The sequence below is a fragment of the Antrostomus carolinensis genome, unplaced genomic scaffold (assembly GCF_000700745.2).
Source record: "Antrostomus carolinensis isolate BGI_N321 unplaced genomic scaffold, ASM70074v2 scaffold20495, whole genome shotgun sequence".
In the NCBI taxonomy this organism is placed as follows: Eukaryota; Metazoa; Chordata; class Aves; order Caprimulgiformes; family Caprimulgidae; genus Antrostomus; species Antrostomus carolinensis.
Genome location: NW_010318675.1, coordinates 1,374 through 15,871, shown reverse-complemented (window position 1 = coordinate 15,871; position 14,498 = coordinate 1,374). Strand labels below are relative to the sequence as shown.

The window sequence follows — 14,498 nt, the reverse complement described above, 5'->3', positions numbered from 1 at the left end:
GGTCATTCCCTGGCGTTAAGAAATCCAGGCAGGGGCCGGTCAGACACACACAGCTCGGCCCGAGCCCCTTATCGTTAGACAGACACACACACAGAGACCCGCGGGATGCAGGAGCTGGCCTCTGCCATCGCCTCTCGTCTGGATGGCACACGCTGTAAGGTCACCTTCATCCACAGAGATCACAGCCCAGTCGCGCTGGACACAATGCTACACGGATGAGGAGTGAGGATTTGTCATTAAACAATTCCCTGTGCAGCTGAAACACGGAGGAAAAGGCAGAGGAGCCCAGGACAGCGGGCAGGACAGCTCCACCAGCGACCTCCCCAGCCCGGCTGTTTGCAGCCTGAGTCACCAGCACCTCCACCTTCCAGACTGGTTCCTCACAGCCTCGCTCCCTCTGCTTCCATGCTTTTAAACGAGGAAGCTAGTGCAGCATGACAAGTGTCTCATGTTGACTTCAGCTGAACAGGTCTGATGGATTTCATGAAAAAAGGTGATTCCTCTGCTACCATGGAGTCCTTGAACGCTGCTCAGGAGACGTAGCAGAGTGGCCAGACAGCAAACACCATGCAGCACCACGGTCCCACACATTAAAGCAAAACTAATCCAAATGTGGTTGCTCATCTCCAGCCCATCCTGTACTCTCGGAAGGGTCAGCTGCAGTGCAGAGCGGGAGAATCCGTACCTTCCCAAAAGCCTTCTGGTTCCTCACACTGAACTGCCTCACTCAGAGGTCAGGTGAGCATCAGTACCAGGAATGAGAAGATGCAGCAGCACTAATTAGATCAGTTTAAACACATAAAGTACACCCAGACTCTTACTGTGCTGGGCCAGCTGGAGCGTGTCCTTTCCCAAAAAGATCCAATTACTTGAAAAATTAAGATATTCCCTTAACTCATCACTGCTGCAGACCAGTCTCCTACACTCACAATTTTCCCCAAGAGAGACAGTAAGGATGAGAGATGTCATCTGAAATCACAGAATGGTTGAGGTTGGAAGGGACGTCTGAAGGTCACATCTAGTCCAACCACCCTGTTCAAGCAGGGACCTCTACAGCACATGAACCAGGATTTTGTCCCAATGGTTTTCGAATATCACCAGGGAAGGAGATTCCACAACTTCTCTGGGCAGCCTGTCCCAGTGCTCAGTCACCCTCACAGTAAAGTTCTTCCTTATGTTCAGGTGGAACTGAGTCAGGACAAGCGCTCTATGAACAGGAGTAGCTAGCAGGACCTGGGATTTTTTTGTTGGAGCTGACAATGTCATCGGCCTGAGTAAGACTGGGAGTTAGGGTACACTATAACATTTAAGAGTGTCTATAAAGGCTGAAGAAAATGACAAAATAGCAATAATTATAGAGGAACCACCATTTAAAGCCCTGGCACAGGACAGATTAGTGCTTGATCAGCAGATTTTGCCACAACATCTTTGCAGTGGTCCATCAAAAGAAGCTGAGTGACATCCATTGAGCACAGTTCTGCACTGTCTTACTGCAGGAGTGAGAGAGGCTCCCAGAGGAGGTAGGACACTTGCTTCAGCCCCAACCAACCTTCTCCCCATCTCTTCAAGCTCTCTGCTTCCAGGAACACACTTCCCCTTGCACTTAAAACGTGTATTTGCCCTCCCAGTAGCGCTGTTGCACACCACCAGCTGAGAAGAGCAGAGTCAACCGGCACAGACCCAGGTTATAGGTCACTGGTGCAGGTGGGTGTGCAAACAGGCACCGATGGAGCTAACCCTGTGTTCCCACGTGTGCAGTTAAAAAGGAAAAGCTTTAAATGTTACCAACAGACTTGTCTCACGCACGGTGTGTTCAACCATACAATATGCAATGACTCATGGCAAGTTTAAGAGATATTTATAGTTGCATTTCTTCCACGTCCTGCAGTGACAATATATTTTAAGTATGACCTCAACAAAAATGAGGAGAAGCAGTGTTCTCTACTACAAATCTGGGAGGGCGTGGGGGGAAGTCTCTCTGCAAAGGAATGAGTAATGAAGTATTTGTACAATTTGGAAACCATGAATCAACTCATACAATCCAGGATCTGTGCATTTAATAAAAGTGGTGATTTTACTACCACAAGTTTTTTTGCCACTAGCAGAGCAAAGATAACAGACACAAACAACTGATAAAATTTTTTTTTATTATTCACTTTTGAATTCTTTTACACTTTCCTGATTATTTTGTGTAAGGTGAAACTAGAACTGTTTAAAAGACATACACAAATCTAGTACATCAATAACCAGGTATTTCTTTTTGCTATACTATTCTCACAACCACGTGTGTGCTAGGCAATATAACCGTCACAGAAGCAAACTTTAGGCAGAATACTGGTCAGTAAAAACAAAGCGAAAAGAGCTACCAGATATACAAACAGGCTCGGTTCCACATTCACTACTGCATTTATCAAGCGCCAAGTATTAACTGCACAATTTGTTCAGCTAGTAGAGGGGAGTTTTAAAATCAGTGCATGAAATTCTCTTCAGCAGACAGATGGACAGACAAACAGATGGGTCCTATACCTAAGTGGAATGTGAAGGTAGGGGGATGATACCACGAGACTGATAGATGACTATTCCTAATCTTTTTCCACTGCATTATTCATGCAACTCTTATTAGGTTTTATTTAATGGGACATGTTTGAACCGTAACTAGGTGAGGACGTTTGGAGCTCAAATATTACAAGTTACAAGCGTTACAAATGTGTAGGTCTGCATTCCAGTACAATAAACGGGAAATCCTGAATATTTGAGCCAGATCCTGGTACTACCAAAAAATGGCAGTCAAGAGCTGAAGACTGAAACAGCACCGGCAGCTCTCAAACATCCAAGAAACCTGTCCTCGAGCAGACTCAGGTCTCACCCACCATCCTGACATCATCCATAATCAAAGAAAGGATGACGCATATGTGGGAGTCCAAAATTGCTTTAATGGAGTTTAAACAGGTGACAGGGTCAAGGATGAACAGAGCCTAATGGGAGAAAAATTTCTGTAAAGTGAACTCAAAGATGGCTCAGGGGATTACTTAAAGAGTTTTCAGGATAAATTCAAAATGGGAATACCATGGAGACTTTGATTCACCTAAGAGTAAAGTAATGCAAAAGTGGTAGATCACTTCATGGTATCATCCAAACTAATAAGGCCATTCAAAAAATTGAATCTTCTCCTATTGCAAGTCCATGGTAGTGAACCAAGAATTCTCACTACTGAAGAATATCTAAGGTATAATCAGGTACGTTATTGCTGTGGGAAGGGGCTTAGTCATATATGTTGTATGAGCATGAAAGCACTTTTAGAAGTCAAATCCCAGTTACCTGCCAGTGTAAGGAATTTGGAAATCAAGCTAACTCCCCCATTACCCTCCTCCCCAAAACAAACCCCATCCCCAGAAAGACAGGACTGACAAAGTGAGCTTTTGACTGAAAGCGGTGCCTCAGACTTGGTTACAAATGTCTACAGAGTGTGCCTGTTACACTAGTTCGTAGCAGTGTTGCTAACTGGAATGCCATACATCAGATTGTTCTCCTTCCATGCCCCAGTGTCACAATAGAATCTCTATAACTTTCTGTACAACTTTACAACAGAATTGTACTTCGACTATTTTGGTGCCAAATTAAGCTCGTCAGAGTTACATAATTGATGTCTACTTTTCTACCGATAAGAGTTTTGTAAAGTCAATTGCAAATCACAAAACCCATAATCACAGTGTTCAGTTAAAAATATAAACACGGTAATTGTAACTGTAAATGTTGGTAATAGGAAAGTTGGGAATGCCATGATAATAACCGACCTCCGCTTGAAGTACACAAAACACCAACCAACCGTTTTTACCCCACAGACAGTTTTTGCTACGTTGAGGTTGTGAAAGTCGATGTACTATTCTTTTTGCTTGTCGCACAAAGGGATATATGTGTAGGATACAGGGTGACATTGAACATATAGTGAAGCGTGACAGCCATTAGTTCTCTCCCTCCCCAGCATCCCCTTCATCTCCTTGGTTTTCCGACGTCCATAGCTGTAAGAAAATACAAACACAAGTTTAGAATGAAAGCGTGCAGTTAATGCCAGTCACCAGGAAATGGAAGACAGCATAGTGAGCAGGAGCTGGGCAATTTTCTCAGCTGAGAGCAATAAATACAGAACTGAACTTAACTGTAAAGCTAGAGAATAATCAACTAGAAAACAGGCAGAGGATTACAAGTAAAAAGCCAGCAAAGGTTTGCAAGCTCAACACAAAGACAAGCTGGCTGTTGAGAACAAACTGGATCTTCTGTTACAAAAAAGCTGAGTTTGTTACTGTGGTTAACAACTGATTCCTGGTTTAAACAAGCAGGTCTAACTGGTCTGGTTACAAAAAACAGTGGTTAAGACACACAGTTCATGCCTCAGAAAAGACTTTCAATGGCACAAAACTACTGAAGTCTTTAGATGATGGGTTCCACTTAGTGGAGTCCAGCAGCCTGAAGAAGTAGCAGTGCACAGTGCAGCAGTGATACTTACAGTGAGGTTGTCCCTAAGCAGCTGCATGATGAGGGTGCTGTCTTTGTAAGACTCTTCATTCAGCGTGTCCAGCTCTGCTATCGCTTCATCAAATGCCTAAAAACATGCAAGACAGCACTTTCACACTCTGCTCTCTGAATTCACTTCTGCTTACACAGAGCTTATGAACTGGCCATGTTACTATTCAAGGTCTGTGACAAAAGCTCACAGTATTTTTCTTTTCCAGCAAAAGAAGAAATGTGAACCAAAGTGAGCACCAGAGCACTTGACAACCAGTGGGAAAACAGAAGTCTTTGGGGTGGTCCAGATGAAAGCCCAGAACAACTTTACTACCGTGCCAATACAAAGTACTGAAGAGGCCAGCGTGCTTTCTGTTACACTCAAGAATGATTCACACAGCTTGAAGTCAGGTTCAACAACACTTAAAAGCAATACTTTCATTAAAAATTAAAGCCTCACTGGTCTAAACTGGCAATAAAAGACAAAGGTACCATCAAATTGGTATATGTATTCCATGTAAGTAGGAAAGAAAAGGAAAGACAAGGGTTTTTTTGACAGTGGGGTGGAAGGTTTTGGACTTCCTTTCAAAGCAGCATAGGAAATCAGGTATGTTCTGCTAGAGATTAATAAAGCCATTCTTCCTATGAATCTGTTATACATGAAAGCTCAGGCTGCAAGTCTCAGAGTCATGAATAAGTGCTACTTCTTCATTCCGGTTTAACTAAAAAAAAAAAAAAATCAGGAACAGCAGCTTTGCACAGCAAAACATTCCTTGTTACTAAGTATTATTAAAGCACATATTAAGAATGCAAAGATTCCTCCAATGCCATATTAGTAAAGTTTCTTTCACAGATAACTTTCACAGATGCAGAAAGCTTCATTTAGAAGGCTCTAACCATATTTTAAGAAGTCTAATACAAAAGTGACAAGCTATTTGTTTGGTACAAGCCACCATGCAAGCTCTTTTTGGTACCTGGAGAGAGAAGCACACACGTGCAGATACAGAAGGATGTTTAGGGCTATGACCAGAGTCACAAAGATGACACTCCTTGTATTTGCCAGGTGTTCAAATTTAAGTAAATATTTCACTTTAGAAGTGCTAAATTAATCCAAGTGGTTTCAAATTTGGCACAAGTGCATTCTAAGAGAACTACATGGACATAAGAGGCACTTTGTCTCCCCTTTTACTGGATCAACTGCACTAGTAAATCAGCTTTTCTTAAAGCTAAGCCAGTCTAGCTAACTTACCTTAAAATATACCACAGTGACAACAGTTTAAAGATGACAGCATTTTTAAGGAGTTCAATATGAAAAAGCATAATCACCTACTAAGTGCTACTGCAACCATGCTATTATCTCCTCAACCTCCACAGAAATTGGGAATATGAACAGTCTGCTTACCGTCTTTGCCAGATTACAGGCTTTCTCAGGAGAATTTAGTATCTCATAGTAGAAGACAGAGAAATTTAGAGCCAAACCGAGTCGAATGGGGTGTGTTGGCTGCATCTCTTTCTTGCTAATTTCAAATGCCTCCTGGTAAGCTTGCTGAGAATTTGCTACTGTTGCTGCAAGAAGTAATTACAATCACATTAATCCACAGTAGATCACTGCACTTTATGGGGGAAGCTATTATATTCTTGGTCTAGACTATTGTGCCACCAGAAATTCACACAATTACATATTCACAGATGCTTCTTTCACTGTTTTTAGATGTAAAAGCCTATCACTGGCTGAACTACTAAGGCAAAATACTTGTTCAGATAAAGCTTTAAGCTACAAAATTAAATTCAACATTTTAAGAGTCTTAAAACGAAATTTATTCAAAATAAATTCCAACCAATCTGAATGCACATAAGCTCTACCTAAGTCAAAGTGTACTGTGATTAAACACCCACTTCCAGCCTAGTAGCAGTTATGAATAAGAAATCCAGACAAAACCATATGAGGAAGAAGTATCTAAACTACCTATTTAAGCTGAAGAAAATGTCTAGCAGTTAGGTCATGAACTTTGCATTTCAGTTTGAGTTTTCAAAGGAAAGACAACAGTCCCTTCCTGGTTAATGGGTAACAACAAACTCCAAAATAGCATCAAACTAAGTGTGCAAGACATGGGTCACTTCAGACACTCACCAGGAACTCAGACACAGTTCAGCATTGCTGTAACATTTCAGCAATGGGTCACTTCAGACACTCACCAGGAACTCACAGTTCAGCATTGCTGTAACATTTCAGCGTTAACTGGCTTAGGACCCAGGAAGCCAATAACCCATGTTTGCACACAGAAAGCTTGCAAACAGTGAGGACTTATGAGCTACATTCAGAGTTTCTACAAGAGATGATAGCAACAAAGCATTTTCCAGGAGAAAAAACACATTCTCCAGGAAAAGGATTTTACACTGTCACATTTCTTTGAAAATCAGACAGTGAGGTGGAGGGCTGCAAGCAGAATTGACTAGTTTGATGAATGTCTGTCAATCACTTCTATTAATTTCAGTGGTCTTCCTCTGAAAGTGACTTGCACTCCACTTGTCTTCAATACTACAGAGCAGTAGCAAAAATAAATAAACACTTCATGTTGGGGAAAAGAGCACAAGTGTTTTTTACACTTTATTCTGCTCAGCCCTTAGCAGAACATTTCACCTCGACTTACTTTGCTTGTTGTCCCCAGATGCCACCTCCGAGAGGTATCTGTAGTAATCGCCTTTCATTTTCAAATAGAAGACCTTGCTTTCTGGCTGTGTGGCATTGACAATAAGGTATTTGTCCAGGAGTTCCTGAGAAAGGAAACATCACTTGTTGGTTTTTTTTCCCCTCCAAGTCATAAAAATAATGTCTGAAACAGAGCCTTTGTTACAATGGTAAGTACAAACTGTTAAAACATTAACAATGACTTATGTATAATCATGCATTAATCACTTTGCCTACTGTTGTCCAAACTCAGAAAAAGAGAAACTACTTGTATCCTAACCCCTGGAAGGCAGAAAACTTGCTGTGTGGAGGCTATCCACAATTCACTCCTGCAGAACCTAAGAGCTAGCGGGGTTTAAGATTGCAAAGATTTTCCTTGAAATACACTGATGCAAACCTCTGTCCACAATCAAGCTACTAAAAAGCAGCAGCTTAACAGCAGCACAAGTCTGGTCAGTTTTGCTGCCACAAACTTGAATTCTATACAGAGCAGTGAAATTATCCACAATGAACTGATTCTATCAGCAACTCCAGCTGAAAAGCTGAAGAGTGGCACAGTCAGCACATGTGCACCCAGAGAGAGATGCAAAGGCTGACAGTACTGATAAGCAACTTCTCCTGACAGACCTTTAGCAAACTGAACAGCAGTGAACAAAATCCCTCTCTAAGGGAAAGAAATAGTGAAACTGGTTTTCAGGAAGAAGTACACAACTTCTCCATCCCAAAAAGGTACTAAACGAGCCTCAGGATGTCAACATTCGTTAACAAAATAATTTAAACAATTAGCGTTTTAGCAGGACTCATGCCAGTGCCCCAGATCTAAATTAGTTTCCACGGTGACCTGCAGCTGGGGGTCTTCAACATTGCCTTGGTTTGCTTTTTTCCATTAAAAAAAAATAAATGCTATTTTATAACAAATTCCCTAAGAAGCACACTTGATAACTTAAGAGCTAGAATTGGACCTGAGTATGTGGCTATTCAAAACTATTCCCCTGCTACGGTGCTGCAGTGCCTACAGCACTAGTGAGGTTCCCCAAGCCTCTCTGGAGAATGCTGCAGTACTAACTACTGTTATTTTTGCTGTTGGATTATTACCAGAACATCATTGCAGATATCCTGCAATTCAGCCTCAATTTTCTCACGATATTCTCTTCCCATCTGCTGTTTCTTCTCATTCCTCTCTGTTTTCTGTTCAATGCTGGAAATTACACGCCAGGATGAGCGACGAGCACCGACCACATTCTTGTAGGCAACTGAGAGTAGGTTCCTTTCTTCATTGGACAGTTCATGTCCTTGCTCAGTGACAGCCTTCATAGCAGCAGCCATGTCATCGTAACGCTCAGCCTGCTCAGCCAGCTTGGCTTTCTGTACCAACTCACTTTTATCCATGGCTCCTGTAATTAGTGAGGAATAAGAATAAAGAAAAACGTCTCTTGACTGTTTGCACTATGGAAGTTAATGCTGAAGGGTGAAGCAGAACTCACAGTCACTAGTAAGTGGGAAGTTTATCAACTCTAATATTAAAGTGGTAGGAAGGGTCTTTTCTTAAAAAATTATTTGACCTTTTGCCAAATATATGTAATTTCTATGACTAACCATAATCCTGAAGATATGTAAGCATTATTCTTCAAAATGCAGCAAGATTCATATTGGCATTGAGCACAGCACAATAATATGTTCCCTGGGTAAATCCCTCCCCTTGGATATACTGGCCACAGCTCAGCCTGGGAGACACTGCATGTTCTAACCCAAAAACTTCCAGTTTGGGTTGGTTTTTTAGTTTGTTTGTTTGTTTTCCCCCCACTGTGACACAACAGCAACTACTCAGCAGCATTGAGGCACTGGACAGCTCCTCCTGGCACTGAAGGTTTTTGCACACTGCAGATGTTTCTATGGGTTTAAATAAACCATACCCAGTAAAACTGCAGTTGTTGGCAACTATAGAAAGTACATTTATACCATTCTGCCAGAAAATTTGTTTTTTAATACATGTATCAACGTACATATAACAGACAATTATACACAGCAAGGGTGGCTGTGGTCTCAGGTTTTCAATACCTTCCAGATAATGCTGACATTCACAAAGAAACCCAAACGGGATGTGGCCCACATGAGGGTCACTACTGCAAAACTAATTACTTATATGGAAACAACTTGTTTATAATTTCTGACAATGCAGTTTAGCAACTGAAGCCAAGAAAAACACATCACATGACTGCAAGGTCCCTGAAGAGCTCAAGCAATGAAAAACGGAGATAGTAAGGAACGTGTCAGTGAGGCAGCTTGAGTGCTGCTGACTTCTACGTTAACGTGTAGTTAACTCAGCCACTGAGCTACCAACCTGATCCTCAACCACCCAGGGCCCGGTTCACAGGAGAATTTAAACAAGTTTCTTTGCCTTTAGCACAATAAGTGGACTTCAATACCTCACTAGCTCCCAGATGCCCCAAATTAATCTGTGAAATTTCTCCAGGTGCATAGGTTCGTTTTCAGGCTCCTGTCAGTACTGAGCAACAACTGTCCTCTCCTGCTCCCTAAATCCCAATCAGGAGTCTCACTGTCCAGATGAGAAGTTTTCAGGCTGAAACATAACAACCTAAAAACAACTTGCAAAAGAACAATGAAAATCAAACAAGAACAAGAAGTGTAAAATTGTCTTTCACAGCCTTCTGTTCATTAGACAAGCATCTACAGCCCTATTAGAAAGAACCACCAGTCTGAAAGCTGTTGCTCTAGCTTTCTTCCTGGCTCTCTCCTCTGAAGGTCCCAGTCTGACAGGTTCCTCATGGAGAACGTCTCACACACACTGCTCAGCTTGTATTTTAACCCAAGTACCACCTATCACACTACTGTACAGGGAAACCAGCCCCCTATACTAAATCCTCAACCAAGACAATGAGATGCAGACCCAAATTCCTATCATGTGTATGGGCCGTTTCAGAGTTTTCTACTGCCAAAGAGAGAGTCCTAACTACAAAATTATTTTGAGGTGAGCACCTTCAATCTCTCCAGCTGAAGATACTCTGCTTTAGAAAGGAAAAAAAAAGTACCCAACATATCAAGTCAAACATTGCTTTTTCACATGAAAGCTCTTGAATTAAACCCAGCAACCAAATGTCCTACCTGCTACTTATCTGCAAGTCACACTCACTCCTGCTTGTGTTTGATCCTCTGTAGATCTAGTCTAAAGCATCCATCCACGTGAGGCACTCAGTGAGGATATGTAAAGCTAAAACCAGCCTCCTGGAAAGGGATCTCTTGTAGACTTGTAAGTAAAGTTGGGCTGCAGCTGAGTTCCGTTTCAAACACTGTGTTTAAACTAGTGGATTCTGGCACCTATTAAAAGGTGACACAGACTTCAGATTGAAGCTCTTAACAAGACAGACTGCGAGTGTGTGTGACAAGTTCTTGCAAGACATGATTAATTTGGCTCTGTCTTCCCCAAGAGGCTTTTACCATGGGGATATGCTGTATTGTCACTGGTTTCTGCAGGCTTATCTAAAGGATAGCTCCTGAGGATGGAAAGGGATAAGTGGAGTCTGTGTTGTGCATTTTTCCTCCCTACTCTGAAGCTTATCACAGTACCAACACATAACAAGCCTCAGGAAATAATCAGACCACTTACCATTGAGAGAACCCATCCCACTTCTCACTGCTGAGTCTATCAAACCTCGTAAACCATTCCCTTAACCCAGCACTAAATTTAGACTATGTGCTTAACACAGGGAGTAATTTGTGAGTGGCATTTCCCTACCCATTCACTAAAATCTGAACATGAACAAAGCACACCTGAAGAATGCTTTTTAATTTACAAGAGCCAACGTTAAAAACCAGGATATTTAAACAAAGCAGTTTCAGAGCACTTCTAGTTTCTTCACAGCCTGCACAGCTTCTAGAAGCATTTTTATTGCAACCATCTTATCTCCTCCTCTTCTTCTTATGGAACGTGATTATGATGTAGAAAAAGCCTGCTTCTTGAAGTCCAGAGGCAAGGAGCTCCACCAGAGTTTACATTTGCCATTGAAAAGTCTGTTTTATCTTTGATCTGTGCTTTGCCAATAGTGCTCTAATTTGTAGACAAGTCATCTGTACAGAACTCCGTTTACAAACAGTATGGAGTTTAGTTTGGAAATGGTGCAGAGTTTGTTTTATCAAGCCCACTGACATATTTATCTTTAGATGTAAGTCAGTTCACAGCAGTCAATGGGTTCATATAAGGACACATGAAGGAAACCACAGAGGGAACTCCAAGGGCATAAAGACACAGTGGATAAAAAAAAAACCCAAAACCAGTTTAACATATCAACTATACAGATGAAATACCAGCACAAAGCATTAGTATGTTGTTTCTCATCAAACAACTTTCTTCAATAATGTATCAAATTTATGCACATCTTAAATGTAACTCAAACTGGTTCCTCTGAACTTCACTAGTTTAGTTTTGACATAAAAATTCAGTATACAGGGGCTGGAGTTGCTTAGTTAATTCACCTTAATATCCATACTTGTAGTAGGTTTGCTATGAAACACAAAGTATTATTCAATAAAATGGATTTAACAGAATGTAAATGCAGTAAGAAAATCATTGCCCACACCAAAATATTTGCAGTTGACAGTAAGCCTACCATTATTTCATTCACAGGGTGCTGCATAAAGGAACATGTAAAATTCTTACTTGATTCTCCATTGCTTACCTTGTTAGAAGCTTGGAGAGAGCTTTGCAGAGCTATGCTGGCTTGAGCTCCAAAAGAGGGAAGTGTTTGCCAGAAGGAAAAAAGATACAAGGAAAGGAGTGATGTTTGAAAAGGCAAAGAAGCAACTATCAGTTATAACTGGTCCCTCCCAGAGAGGAGATGAAAGCCACGCTCTTAACAATGGATCAGTGTGCCACAGTCTGAAACAAGCAAAGCCTACAGCTAAAAATACTCCTAGGCCACAAACAGAAGCCATCTACCAAAGGTGACCTGCAGCTGGGAGCAAAGCACACAGAGGTGACGAACAGGAGGCCCACAGGGATGATCTACTCTAGCGCTACCGAAGCCATGCCATGTCGGCAAGGGGGAAAGAGGGGAGATGGGGAAAGGAGTGGAGATGTGCAGATCACAGCCATGGAGGAGTCCTGACAGTCGCCCGTTCTAAGCAGAAGATTCTCAAATTAGAGGTGTTAATACATTTCAAATTCTTAAGAGATGGTCTTCTTAAGAATCTGTCCAACCACAACTTAGTAGCCCTCCAAAAGGACATGGCTGGACACTATTTAGGATAAGGAATGCCAGCCACTAGCCAGCGGGTGCAGACAATAGTACCAGCTGCTGGTACCAGCAGACAATAGTACCAGCTGCACCCTAAACCCCACACTCAAAATGGAGTTTTTTAATTATTATTTTATTTCTCTATTTCCCATACAGCCTAAGCTCTTCACATCTTCTACAAATGCAGAACAGCATGTGTACAGGTACTAAAGTTAAAAGTGCTTACTTCCTTCCCCCCAGAAAAGCTTTACACCTGTGTGGGCAAGACTGAAACACATTACAAAGCATCAAAGGTCAGGACCTGCAAAACACCTTAGTTTGTAACCGCACTGCTGCTTTCAGTGGCAGATGCAGCGAGAAGGGGATGGTGCCACCATCCTGGGAACAGCACCTGAAGTCAGCACGTCCACAGGACTTTCAAGAGCGGATGGACACGCAGACTGGAAGTTTACGTCTCAGTAACAGCTGAGGAGTAAACACACAGACAGTGCTCTTCAGAAGACTGCAGGAGCTGGAGAACTACATCTCACTGCTCAGCAGTTCCTACATCTGCCTGGCAGCTTCTATCGTTTCCAATCTCAATGAGCTGTTTAGGACAAAGCCAAAACAGATCAGAAGTAACTCTGTTTGGAGTCTATAGAAATCAAATGAAAACTGACACTGAAAAACATCCGGTTTATCTAACATATTGAACTGACAAGACAATACTAATAAGCCTACGTTGGCCTGAAGCCTGCTGCTCTCAATGACCTGTTCTTCCAGTGCTAATTAAGTAATTGATTTCTGTGTACTGTTTTTCTCTAGCAAGCATTAGAATCTATCAAACACTTCCATTTCATAAGAAAATTGGTGAGAAAGCAGTGTCATTACTGGCCTGACCTACTGGTCCCTAATGAATTGAGCAGGTTAACAGACCTGCATGCTTCACTGTGAGAAACGAAGGTAAAACCAGACGTGGTGCAAGGGGATGTGATCACACCTCTCAGTCACAAACTCTGCAAGTACCTTCAAATTGTAACAGGAAAAGCAGCAGACTGGTACTGAATTTGTAGTTCAATCTTCCAACAACATTATTTGATTTCTGGATGGGCAATTCATTCCAGAATTAAACATTCACATGAGGTAAGTGGTATTTCAAATTACATTTCTATAATTACAGAGAGTGAGAGCTTTGGAGATACTCTTTCTCAAAGAAATGGAAAATCCTGTTCCATGATTCAGGTACACACATGCTGCTCGATGCTGATGGCATTCACTGTCAAGGAGATGTGGTTCCCAATAGATATTCTTTATAGGAAAGGAATCAACTCTCCTCAGTGGAGTGAATAAAGCTTCCTTGCTTTATTGAAGTATTAGGGATTCCACTGCATTAGTTGTGTTTTTTTCTTCTGGTTCCCTAAAAGGCCATAATGGATTGTTAAATAACTGCTTAGAAAATGAAGGTCTGCTAAGATCTGAACACTGAAATCTTCCACAACTGTCAAGAGCTTGGGTATGACAACAAGTTCAGCAAAATATACTGCAAACATAATGAGGGAAAAAGGAAAATGACTTCATAGTTGTGATATTCTTGCTGACCTTGTGCAACACGTAACTTTAGCCTCCTCTGCATCTACTGATTAACTGTATACCCTGGTGTTCAGCTCCAATCTTTATGCAAATGTTCAGATAAAATTAACATTTTATAAAGCCATGCCTAAACCTGATCTTCTGCCACAGTTACTGTTGCTGCCTAAAAGTGACCAACAACATGTTGTTCAACGGTTTTCAATCTCCACAGACAATTACAAAACTTCTATGACAGACACCACCAGCTTGTAGGGAGGCTGATATTGTATGGACAACTTAAATTTAGTGACAGTAGTAGCCTTGTTCTTCTGAATGTCATTTAAACGAGGGACAGCAGGCTGAAAAGCAGTGCTCTGTTACATACCTGTGGCCCTTCACCCAGGACAGCTGCAGGTGGAGACAAGCACGCGGTTCCAAGGTACAACATACTCACATGGTAACACCTTTTTGTTCCAACTAGCAGAATTGGCTTTGGCCAGAGTCCA

General features: G+C 41.7%; 1 protein-coding gene across 2 annotated transcripts; it reads right to left on the bottom strand.

Annotated features, from left to right (window-relative positions):
• Nucleotides 1-2,130: 2,130 nt before the first annotated feature.
• YWHAB (tyrosine 3-monooxygenase/tryptophan 5-monooxygenase activation protein beta) lies at nucleotides 2,131-13,679 on the bottom strand. 2 transcript variants are annotated; one of them, XM_029085199.1, is made up of 6 exons: nucleotides 13,670-13,679; nucleotides 8,288-8,583; nucleotides 7,155-7,278; nucleotides 5,906-6,069; nucleotides 4,505-4,600; nucleotides 2,131-4,019 (listed from the first exon to the last, which is right to left on the bottom strand). In XM_029085199.1, exons 2-6 carry the CDS (start codon nucleotides 8,579-8,581, stop codon nucleotides 3,963-3,965), a joined length of 735 nt encoding a protein of 244 aa, XP_028941032.1. In that variant the 5' UTR covers nucleotides 8,582-8,583; nucleotides 13,670-13,679; the 3' UTR covers nucleotides 2,131-3,962. The 2 variants fall into 2 exon arrangements, with proteins under 2 accessions (XP_028941032.1, XP_010167304.1); XM_010169002.1 differs by lacking the exon at nucleotides 13,670-13,679 and having other exon boundaries at nucleotides 8,288-8,585.
• Between the last annotated feature and the right edge of the window lie 819 nt (nucleotides 13,680-14,498).